This window comes from Equus caballus, chromosome 10 (assembly GCF_041296265.1).
Source record: "Equus caballus isolate H_3958 breed thoroughbred chromosome 10, TB-T2T, whole genome shotgun sequence".
Classification (NCBI taxonomy): Eukaryota; Metazoa; Chordata; class Mammalia; order Perissodactyla; family Equidae; genus Equus; species Equus caballus.
Genome location: NC_091693.1, coordinates 77,314,748 through 77,327,186, shown reverse-complemented (window position 1 = coordinate 77,327,186; position 12,439 = coordinate 77,314,748). Strand labels below are relative to the sequence as shown.

At 37.5% G+C, this 12,439-nt stretch overlaps 1 protein-coding gene and 1 long non-coding RNA gene across 4 annotated transcripts in view; one reads left to right on the top strand and one right to left on the bottom strand.

The window, feature by feature from the left end:
* The window catches only part of LOC138915835 (uncharacterized), a 75,468-nt gene extending 65,072 nt beyond the window's left edge, over positions 1-10,396 (bottom strand). The window contains exons 1-2 of the long non-coding RNA XR_011422169.1: positions 10,250-10,396; positions 179-284 (exon numbers count right to left, since the gene is read on the bottom strand). This is a non-coding gene — a long non-coding RNA (uncharacterized lncRNA). The remainder of the gene's footprint in view (positions 1-178; positions 285-10,249) is intronic.
* The window catches only part of SERINC1 (serine incorporator 1), a 39,265-nt gene continuing 37,217 nt past the window's right edge, over positions 10,392-12,439 (top strand). The window contains exon 1 of one of the 3 annotated variants that reach the window (XM_001504205.6): positions 10,392-10,589. In XM_001504205.6, the coding sequence (XP_001504255.2) occupies positions 10,551-10,589 (39 nt within the window). In that variant the 5' untranslated portion in view covers positions 10,392-10,550. The remainder of the gene's footprint in view (positions 10,590-12,439) is intronic. The other 2 variants (XM_070223697.1, XM_070223699.1) reach the window with 2 other exon arrangements.

Below are 12,439 nucleotides of genomic sequence, written 5' to 3'. Positions count from 1 at the left end.
TATTGAGAAAAGTAGATGGAAATATCTGAGAGCTAGACATAGGGTTTAAAAGATTAAGAAAGTAATCGTGGCAGGGGCATGGCAGGGGTGGGGTAGAGGTCTTTGGAGAATAAGAAGACTAAAGAGAAGAAAGTCCCTGATATCCAGAAGTAGTAGTTAATATTTATTGCGCACTTACCTCGGGCCAGACACTATTCTATGCACTTTACTTATTTTCATTTAATCCTCACAGCAATATTATGAAGAAGGTACTGTCAACTCTCCTTCTTTTAAAATTGAGGAACCTGAAGAACAGAAAATGGAATTTGCCCAAGATTACACAGCTAATCTGAAGGGGAGCTAGCATTCAAGCACTGGCAGCCCTGCTCTGGTCTTAAGCATTTCTCTGAAACACTTCCCTCCACTGCCATTTAGTCCAAGGTTGTTTCTATATGGAGATCCAATGGGAAAAGTCCATCTTCTGGACTTCATTTATAAGTGAGAGCTACTTCATAAAGCATAATTCCCATATATTATTAACAGACTCTGGTTATGTTTTTTCTCTCTTACTAATGACTACCATTTAAGATTGCTCAACTGTGGTGTAACGTCCAACCATGCCTGGATCAAAGCATACCATAGAACTGAACCAAGGGGTACCCTGTTATAGCACCTAAACTGCTGGATGAGTGTCGCTGAGAAGGGGAAATGTGCATAGCAATGATAGTAACGGTGCTGAATATGTTCTCTCCATGGCAGAGAAACTAGGTGGAGAGAGCTCTCCTTTCAGCCCTACAGCTTTGGAGAAGATTTCAAAAACTAGGTGATTCCCAGGGAGACTGAACTCTACTATATAATATAAATAAGTTGGGCCAATTGAGGCAGAAAATTCCCTTTAGGAGATGTCAGCGGAAGATGACTTGTGATTGGCTCATACACGAACTTCCTGTGACACTAACTCTTTAAAGAAGATAGGACTGTTCCTGAAAGAGGAAAGACTAATGAGCAATATGGTGGAACTAGTGGAAGCTAGGCCAAGCTCTTCCAGGACTCTGAATGAACATTTGGGAGAAATAATAGAACAAAGGACAGACCTAGATGCTGCCAAGCAGCTAAACCTGGGATTTCTGAAGATGATGCAGAATGGGTTCTACATACAAAGACCTTAATACTAGGAAATATTAGGATGTTTGATGAAACAATTAAGTCCTTACCAGTTAGTTATTGAATTGGGTAAAACTTTGCAGGAAAAGTGTGGAAGTATCCATACTTTTGTTCTAATCATTTTTGAAGTTAAAGTAAATTGTCAACAGAGTAAAAACCGTGAAAAAAGAGTATCCAAAGCTTTTGATCATTCAGTGGAAGAGAATAAAAAGGGATGAGCTTTGCGTGAGAATTTGCAGAAGTGTTATATGGGGTAATGGAGAATACCGGCAGTGGAGTGAGGTGTAGAGAATTGGGTGAGAATCAACAAGAACTGTCTGAAGTTACTTGAGATGAGGGTACTTAAAATGTCAAGAGCCTCTGGGGACCATCCTGATGTTACAGCTAATTCTGGAGGGGAGAAAGCTAAGGCCATAGAAACTCAAATGAAGAAGTTGGTTAAAATAGGATTGTGGAATATTTGAAACACTTGAAAATCAAATCTGGCAGATTTTGTACATATAAAATAGCAGTATGATAGTGAAAATAATTATAAGAACTTAACATTTACCCTGCTTACAAGTCTCTCAGATTTTATTTGTATACAAAAAATCAATTAGATGAAGCAGATTCAATACCAGAAGTAAACGCACAGGCTTAAAACCACTTTGTCCTGAAATATCTAAATAATTTATACAAAGAAAAGTATGTTTGTTTGTTTAGCTTGTACTGGATCATCTGAATAATTGCTTCAGTTTTCTCTCTCAGCTTTTAGATATGCATTGTCCAACATGGGGCTATTGGGCTCTTGTATTGTGCTGGTCTGAATTGAGATGTGTTATAACTCTATATAATGCAAACCAGATTTAGAAGACTTAAAATAATGTAGACTATCTCATTAATAGTTTTCTTATTAATGTCATGTTGAAATGATAACATTTTGGAAATATTGGTTTAAATTAAACGTATTGTTAAAAATTAATTTCTTCTGCAGCCACTAGATTTTAAATTACAAATGTGGCTCACATTGCATTTCTATTGGAAAGCACTGATTTAGACATCATCTTAATAACATATTTAATCAGAATTCAAAAATCTGATGAATGCCAAAATAGAAACAGTTGTCTCTTTTCAGTAGCATAAGTAACATTTTTGGTGAATAAATGCTTGTACTTAATAAAAGTTCTTTAATATATGATAATATTATCTTTTATCAACTCCTATGTGAGGTCAATAAATCCTAAACATACTTTAGCTAATTTTCTTCTTCGATTTTTTTTTTTTTTGGTAAGGAAGATTGCCCCTGAGCTAACATCCATGCCAATATTCCTCTATTTTGTTTGTGGTAAACTTCCACAGCATGCTTGATGAGCAGTGTGTAGGTCCATGCCTGGGATCCGAACCTGCAAACTCCAGGCTGCCAAAGCAGAGTGCGCAAATTTAACCACTATGCCACGGGTCAGCCCCTACCTAACACTTCTCGAGATGTAAAATGTTTCAGAAATACCATTAGCATTTCTTCAAGTAGACACTCTCAAAGATTATAAAACAGTAATTAAACATTAGAAACATTTGAATTCTCTACCAACTTCATTATTTACATGGTGAATGTTTGCTTTTTTTCGCTAAATTTATACATGTTCTGCCTGAAATAAATATATTTTTGTAGCCATCTACTTCACTGGTATAAACACATCTGGTTGTCATGGGAATTACTGGCTTAGATTTGGGCAAAAAGGAAAATCTGTGTGGAAAGAAAATTGCTCACTTGCTATTTTAATATTACGGTAACAACTTAGGAGAGTTTTTGTACCTCTAATATTTTACCTTTTTAAATTTATTTTTCAAAAATATAAAAGTCTGTCTTCACCGACAAAAGTACGTCTTTACTCAGGATATGGTCTCTTCCAACTCTAAGTTTATACTGACCCCTATGGGCTATTATGTCCTAACCTATTTCTGGCTTATTCTTACAGAAAATACAGTAAAATATTTAAACATGCTTACATGTAGGATTAAATTATTTTAGGATTAACGCCATAAAATGCACTTCGTAGGCCCTTTCTCTCCTTGTATTGTACAACGTAAACTATGCACAGATTTCATCCTTCCTTTAAGACAACTTATTTTGGGGGCCAAAATGTTTTAGCTCTCACTAGTTTCAGTGTTGGTCTACCGAGGACAGGGGAACTGAGCAGCGTATTTCTAATATCCAGAAAAATGTGACCTGATTTTTTCCCTAGAAGTGTGTTAGAGTCTCACAATGTTTCATAGCTATAGTCCATTAAGAAATTAATTTTAGGGGTTGGCCCAGTGGTGTAGTGGTTAAGTTCATGCACTCTACTTCAGTGGCCCAGGGTTTGTGGGTTTGGATCCCAGGTGCAGACCTACACACTGCTCATCAAGCCATGCTTTGGGAAGATTGTGGAGGAAGACTGGCACAGATGTTAGCTCAGGGACAATCTTCCTCAAACCAAAAAAAAAAATTAATTAATTTAAAGTTTATACAGAGATGTGTATAAAGGCAGGGAGGACTCCTGACCAAAGTAAGTCCGACTTCAGCTACCTTTGGTGGAGGGACACTGACTCTAGGTTAAACTGGGAACTTTTAATGTGATGTGCAAGATTCTAAACCATTTCCTCATGGATATAATTGAGGAATTACAGGAGAGGGTGTAAGGCTACAGACTACTCACTTCTGCGCACTGGCATCTCCAGCAACAAGTAGTGGGGAAGGACTTGTCTATGGATGACCATTAGACAATAAAGAAAGGAGCATGGCAGCAGCAACCAGCCAAGGAACCAGTGAAAACTGACATCTGGGTCATCATTGACAATCTGCAACAGGAACTCTATACATTCTATATGCCTCCTAAAATTGCCAGCCCTTGCATAAGATACTGAACTAATTTCTTCCTAGTCTATGCTTTGCAAAGATAGTAAGAAAGGAAAAATCTTAACCTTCTAAGAGAAGAGAAAAGTTTCAACAGTGCTAATTTTCAGGAGCAGGAACTGGAGCAGCTCAGGAGTAAGTGGTGGGGTAGCCCCAAAAGGTACAATGCCATGAAATCCAGAATGTTGGTTTCATATTATTCTATAATAATAAACCCTTAATAAAGAGTAGAGCGGTATTACGAGGCATTTGCAACCAATGTTTTAAAAAGATATTTAATTATTCACACTTATTCTGGAGAAAAAAATCAGTCATGGACTACAGTACTCTCTCCTTATCCAAAGAGGATACATTCTAAGGCCCCCAGTGGATGCCTGAAAGAGTGGATAGTACCAAACCCTACAAATACTGTTTTTTCCTATACACACATACCTAGATAAAGTTTAATTTATAAATTAGGCACAGTAAGATATTAACAACAATAACAAATAATGAAATAGAACAGTTACAACAATATACTATAGTAAAAGTTACCATAGATCTTAGCAACCTCAGCATACAATTTTGTTTCCTCATTAAATTGAGAACTTCCATCTTCTCACTTAAAGAAAGTACTTTATGACTTCTCTTTGGTATATACAAATTGCCAGCCTCACTACTCTTGCACTTTGGGGCCACTAAAAAGTCAAATAAGGGTGACTTGAACACAAGCAGTGTGATACCACGGCAGTCGATCTGATAACTGAGATGGCTACTGAGTGCCTAATGGGTGGGTAGCATATACAGTGTGGATAGTTGGACAAATGGATGATTCATGTCCTGGGTGGGATGGACTGGGACAGCACAAGATGTCACTAAGCTACTCAGAACAGATGCGAAACTTAAAACTTACGAATTGTTTATTTCTGGAATTTTCCATTTAATATTTTGGGAGCGTGGTTGACCACAGGTAACTGAAACCATTGAAAGCAAAACTGCAGTTAAGGGGAGACTACTGTATTCTATATGAATTCAATATGAAGCCTGGGCTACTTGTTTTTCTTAAACTTGTACTTTAACATAATCTGAGAACTAGGGATAATAGTAATGACCTCTTTACAGATCAGATAGTAATTTCCAGAATATTATAAAGCAGAGAGGTGTTTTGACCCTTCTTGATTTAAAGCCAGGCATGGATTGCCAAAGAAAATATAAAGTTAAGTATTTTCCTTTACACTGAAGATATGGTTTTATTGCCATACAGGTAAGTTCTGAAACCAAAATTATTATTTTGGGTAGATATTCTCATAATAATTAATGACCGATAGTCAAGTCTTTATTTCAGAGTAACTTATTTAGTTACACAAGGGTAAATTTTGTGCCTAAATCATCATGGGGATTATGTTGGTTTAAATTGATTTTTATGAATGCATTATTGAAATTTTTGCTATTACCAGGATAAGCTTGGTAAGTGTGCTTTACAGTTTTCTCAGCCTAAAATCACAACCATGCTCTACTTGGAGCTTTAACTCTTTGTTTATCCACGTGTGAGAATGAATCTACTCTGTCTTCTGAGGAAGATGATCAGCAGACATTTGGTTCTGTCTCAAATATCCATAAGACATTTGGTCCATAAGATGTTTAGTCCATGCCAGAAGGCCACTGATATTTGATCCTGTACAAAACATTCACGAGCATATTTGGTCCATGCCAAATGGTTTTGGACAGAACCAAATATCAAGGACCTTTTGGCATGGACACAATGTCTCCATAGACGTTCTGGACAGGACTAAATATGACCAAATATCAAGGAACTTTCAGTGTGGACCAAATGTCTTACGGACGTTTTGGACGGGACAAATGTCCTGCAAAGCAGGAAAACTTTAAGCCTGCCTATAGTATTGCAGAATTCTCTCAGTCCACTGCTGTGTATGTCTATTCTGACTTGCATCTTGGTCTTACTCCTGAATTCCCCTAAGATACTATTAATTTTACATCCCATTTATTTGAATGTTAAATTTTATATCTTGTCCTTAACTGGCAACATAGAGCACTCACGCTCAGATTCTTGCCAAAAGAATATAACCTTGAGCTCTTTGATGCTATACTCTGACCAAAAGCTCACTTATGAAAAATGATATTCCAGGAGGATTGCCAGAAGGCTATGCAGTCCATCCTTTCCTCCATCAGTATTTTTTAAATTATATTCCATAAAATATTAATTGTTACAGGTATTAATCCATGTTTCATGGAAAAGAACAAAGGTTTTTCAAAGTCAAATAAGTTTAGAAAACAAGAGAGCAGGAATTCTTAGATACTTCAAAATGTTAATGTGCAACATCAATCACAAGAATATAATATGCAGTACTCCCCAAACTTATTTGAAATCTTTTTTGGGGTGGCTCCCTATTAACATAAAAAAATTAATATTCTAATATCTTAGAAATTGCCCACTCGAGATATTCTAAAGTTGATTCCTGAATCAGGTCACACTATAAGAGAGGTGAGTAACTAAATAGTTGGTTTCTTTTTTTAGCAGGATTTTTTAAACTACTAATTTACTTACTTGTACTAATTTATACTTTGACATTTTGACTTTGACTTGTGCTATAAGAAGTAGCCTGGAAAAACTGTGTTCCTCATAAATAGCTGGTATGTATGGAAAAAAACTAGGTTTTGTGTTGTGTTTGGTTTCAAATCTGAAAAAGCCATCATTTTAATTTTTCACAGCTAGCAAGGAGACACTATTAATTATAATTAAAAATTAATTCCTTCTTTATTTACCATTGGTTTATAACCAATGGTTACAGTGTCCCTTAGAGGGTTATCTCAATAATTAGGAGTAGGGAATAATTCTGACATTTAGTGAGTGGAGGTCAAGAATGCTAACAAACCTGCTTTGTAAAGCATAATCTCACATAATAAAGTATTGTCTGACCTAAAATTCAGACACTGTTTTGTTGAGAAACTCTCTAGCCACTAAGAAGCTGATAGTCAAATTTATCACACACCTCTAAAACATGATCAGTGTCCTATGATTACTGGGACCATACAACTTATCATGCTAATTTGACAACTTGACTCTAAAATATATAGAGAAAAGCAAAGGACCAAAAATAGCCAAAACAAGTTTGGAGAAAAGAATAGCGTATAGAAATTCACACTTCCAGACATCAAGACTTACTTTAAAGCAACTATAATTAAAACTATGTGTTAGAGACGCAAGGATAGACAATTCAGTCCATAAAGTAGAACAGAGTTCAGAAACAGACACGCATGATATATGTGATATATGACAGCAATGGTATTATAGAGGAGAAAAAAAGAATGTATTATTCTCTAATTCATATTAGGACAATTGGTTATCCATAAGAAAACCTAAAATATAATTGACCCTAGTGGCATGCTGGAGCTAGATCAAACCGACCAGTTGCTCAATAGTCAACAATTTCACAAATGCATTGTTAAACTATTACTAGATGGGAATCAGCCATGGTGAGGATATTTATACCATGGAAATCAGCAAATGCTACATATAAGGGCCATTTTTCCCCCTGGAGAGCCAGTTTACCAGCACATCACTGATTGGATTTCTTCCTCACACCAGACACAAAAAAATCAGTTCTAAGTGGATTAAAAACCTAAGTGTGAAGAGCAAAACTTTAAAAACTTAGAAGAAAATACACAGAGGAAAACATCTTTAAAATCTTGGTACTAGGAAGAAGTTCTGAACAACAAAATCATGTAACTTAAGGATCAAGTTTGCTAAATTTGACTTCATTAAAATAAATTTTAAACCTACACTAAGGTGTCATCAAAGTACGCCATAAAAACAGGAAAGAGTAAGTCCAGATGCAGGGATGGTAACTGTTACACACATAGCAATGAATTTGTATCCGGAAAGATATTAAAACCATTTACAAATCAATAAAGAATAGATGTATAACCCAACTGATAAATGGGCAAAAGACTTGAAAAAGCACTTTATACAGAAGAGGATATCCTGATAGTCAATAAACAAAAGTTCTCAACCTTACTAGTTATCAGGAAAACGCAAACTGATAGCATAGTGAGACATTTCACTTCTCTCATGTTAGTTAAATTAACAGTCACAAACCCCGTGCTGACAAAGATGTGGAGCAACTCTCATACACTGATGGAGAGAGTACGTATTGATAAAACCACTTTGAAGAGCAATTTGCAACAGTCAGCAAAGTGAAGACATTGTAGCACAGATAGTGACTGGTCCTGAACATTCATTCAATATGATCATCTCTTGGGGAAGTGGGAGAAGCAATGCAATCAGAAGCAATTCTATTTGTAATGTTTTATTTTTCAAGGATAGTGGAAAGTTCACGGTTATGATATTATTCTCCGTACCTTTATGTAGGTCAAAATATTTCAAATTTTAAAGATGTTCATAGTTTATTGTGTGATATCACTTTCTGATATATTGCATTTAAGTGCCCTTTAAGCATCCAGATAAAGCTCCTTAGGGAGACAAAAATGTGGCTCTGGCTCTCTTTCTTGAAACTCTCTCCTACAAGCTCTCCACTCCTTCTTAACTGGATTTGGTAGATCGTCTTCTGATCTCCCATAATTGCAGATTCCCCAAAATGTCTTCCCAAGGCTTTTGATGAAACAAACTTGTTGTACAGAAGCTATGATCCCTATAGTGAAAATACTATTCTATTATTGGATCTGTAAGTTGATCTCAGATAAATAACTCCAGGCCTGCCTGAGGAAAAGACACAGCTCCCAGATCAGAAATTGCAAGTGAGTAGATCTTTAGATGATCAGTTAAGAGTAAACGCTATCTGGGCTTCATCCACAAAAGTATCAAGGAGTCTGGGAAGTAAGCTTCCATGCTAGGGTCACAATAGCTTATCCTTCCCAAGAATACAGACCAGGAAATGTTAGATAACCTGGGGAAATTACCTGAGAAATTGAAGTATCCCTTTGGGTATACACTGTGTGTATTCTAGGTTGGAAAGTCACAGAAGCTAGTTAGTCTTGGTAGAAAAAAATGGAAAGAAACTAGCTTGTATTGATTGTCTACAATATGCTACACATGGTCCTATCATTTATAAGACCATGTGATATTATTTAACCCTCACAACTCTTTTTGGGTTGATATAGTACTAATGAGGATACTGAGATTCTGAGGAGTCAAGTAGCTTACCAAAGGTATTTTCACCTACCTTTATACTGAAAGCAGAATTTAAAATGCACAACTTGGAAGGAGGGGTGTGTGGAGATGACATTAACAAACAAAGTGAAAAGGTGAAAACTAAGTCAACAGTTTCTCCCCACCTGATAATTCTTCCAGGGTTAATTTTTTTTTGGTTCCATATTAAGGCCTCTTGTAACACCAAAACGTTTCTCTCTGGTTATCTTCCTCAATCCTCTATCTTCAACTATAGCTGCAAGGTTAATTACTTTAAATTTTGTTTCTCATTAACTCTTGGTTTTTAAGCTTACATTTTCAAGTGCTGAGGGATGGCACTTGAGTTCAACATGTCCAAACTAAACTCATTATCTTTCATCCAGTTCAATTCCTTCCTTTTTACTACCTATCAATTTATGGCCACAGCTCTCCCAGATTCCTAGGTGTTACCTCTCCTTCACCCATCCAATTGTTGCAGACTTCATAACACTTTCTTATTATTATTACAAGGAGTATTTCAAGTTTTAGTTATTTCTGTGTGCCAAACTCTTCTCCAAGAATATCTTCAGGGACCAATCAATATAAAAGCAAAAAACAGAACTTTTGCGTGAATACATTTCCTGGAGACGTCCATTATCACCTAACAAACAAGGGTTCCAAATCTGTCAACAGCTCGTGACATTCAATAAAAACCAATAATGTTTGAGTTTTTATAATCAGTATGTCTTTTAATCTAACTAAAAATTTTTGAATATGCCACCTTCTTGTAGCATCTTAATAGGACAAGAAATTAAGTGAATGTCAACAGCAAACTGAAGTGATAAAAAGAACTGGAAGCACCCAAACGAATAGAAATAGCCCAATAAAACCTGTCCCAGTTAGTGGGCTGCAGGAATAAACTGAGAATTTAGGCGAGAAAAAAAGAAGCAAAAGTGGGAAAACGAATAGAGACAGAGAAAGCAATTCCCCAAGAGCAGTAAGAGAGGTTCCTCTGACAGAGGACAAAACACCAACTACCACCTCAGCTCTATCCTCTACTAATACTCAAATTCAAGTAAATAGTAAGCAAAGGTGGGTTTTTCTCACACCGTTTTCTTAATTTGGCAAACTCTGGCAAGCACTGCATCAGCCAGCTGGTTTCCGCGCGCGATATTGAAATACGCTGCTCGGAACAAACCAACTTCGGGTTCCAGGGATGCGCATGCGCAATTTCAGCGCGACGCCCTCTCCATCCCAGCCCACCCAGGCCTTGAAGGAAGTGACGCAAAGCTGAGGGGCGGGGTGGGCTCTGCGCCGGAAGTGGCTCGCAGATAGTAAATAAGCCCCGAAAGGCAAGAGAGGAGCTGTCTCCATCTTGTTGGCGTCCGCAGCTTCTGCGACGTTGTGGAGATGGGGAGCGTCCTGGGGCTGTGCTCCATGGCGAGCTGGGTAAGGTGGTTCTTTGGCGGCATTAGGGGTGCTAGCGTGGGAGCAGAAGGGAAAGGGACGCGAGTGGGGCTGGGTGAGACCCCCGGGAACGTGGTACTCCACCCAACGGGGAGTGTCTTCCTTCCCCATTTTCTCCCTGTCTCTTGTGGTCACTCTGACTCAGCTTCGGAGCCCTGGGTTTTGTAAACAGCTGACCGGGGTGGCCGTGAGGAGCAGTGGAAATGGGAAGATGACCTGGCTCGGAGAAGTGAAGAAGAGAGCTGGTCTGCCTCCCCACCCGTCTTTCGTGAAAGCTGCTCCCCATTCTGCCAGGCCCTTTTTTGTTGTTTTTTTCTTGTATCTGCCTAGGCCATCTCTACAGAGGTCTTAGTCCCCTTTCTTCTGTGGAGGACCCCTTCTCCTCGCAGCGACCTCAGACTGCAGCACTCTCATCCCTGGAGGCATGTCGGCCTCTTTGTTCTGTCGCGCAGACTACAATCGAGAAGTGCCCGCTATTTGGGACAGCCTGGCAGTAATATGGATGTAAAAGTACCGTTTTGAAATAAATAGTCCTAGCTCTGCGACTGGGTCCTCGACCTTAATGGTATGAGGAAATTACTCTACTTCCCAAGTAATAATTTATGTATCTGGAAAAGCTGGTCAGTTCCGTGGTATGAAATATCTTGTCTTTTGATAGAAAGCATGCTTGTGTAATTTGAAATTTCATGTTTAGGTGTCCGTTGCATTTTGATTAGATAGCGTTAGAGTGAAGCCATTTTTCATCGTAGTGTCAAGTTTTCTTGGTTTAAGTGGTACAAATAAACTTCATTTTAAGAAAATCACTCTCCCCCCCCCCAAAAGAGATTGACATCAAGATTAACGTAGATATTTGTAATTTAGGGCGAGAATTTTGTGTTCAAATCGTATTTCTTTGATCCATGTTTTCTGAATTCCCCCTCTAACAATTGCTTGTCTGACTCCATTATATACATTAGCCAGCATTTTCATTACTTTACATACCTGGCCTCTTTTCAAAAAGTTCTTCCGGCTGGCCTGGTGGCGCAGCGGTTTAAGTTCTCAGTTGGGCTTCAGTGGCCGGGGTTCACTGGTTCAGATCCCGGATGCAGACCTACACACCACTTATCAAGCCATGCTGTGGCAGGCATCCCACGTATAAAGTAGAGGAAGATAGGCACGTATATTAGCTCAGAGCCAATCTTCCTCAGCGAAAAAGAGGAGGCTTGGTGACAGATGTTAGCTCAGGGCTAATCTTCCTAAAAAAAATAAATAAAAGTTCTAGATGTGGCTTGAATGGTAAAGGTTAATTTTTAATAAAGTGGAGGTTGTTACTCCAATCCAGGTAATTTTCTTGATTATCCTTCTTGTTGTTGGGCTTGGAAACCTGGTATATTTTTTATCTCAATTAGAAATTAGAAAATCTATTTGAGAGTCTTGACTGTTTTATATATAAAGGAGGCATATTTAACATAAGTAAAATATATTACAAAATAATAAATGATTATTTTGAGATTGTTTTCATTCTTTTTTGGGGAAGATGTGGTGTAATTCGATTTGTAAAGTCAGATTTTCTCCGCTTTGCGAGTGGTCATGTTCTTTGTACATAGTAAAGATTTAAAAGGAGGAATACGTGTTTTCCATTTTGGTCTCATTTTCAGATCAGTGATGAGCAACTTTTTTTGCTTCAAGGACAATTATAGTAAAAAAGAAAAGTTTTAAGGATTTTTTTCTTTATCTGTTTTAAGTCAGAAAGAAAATAGCTTTAGTGAGCAATGTAGGGAAAATTATATTCCTATTAGTGCTTTTCCTTACTTAGTTCTTCACCTTCATTGACTAGAAAACTGTAATAAAAT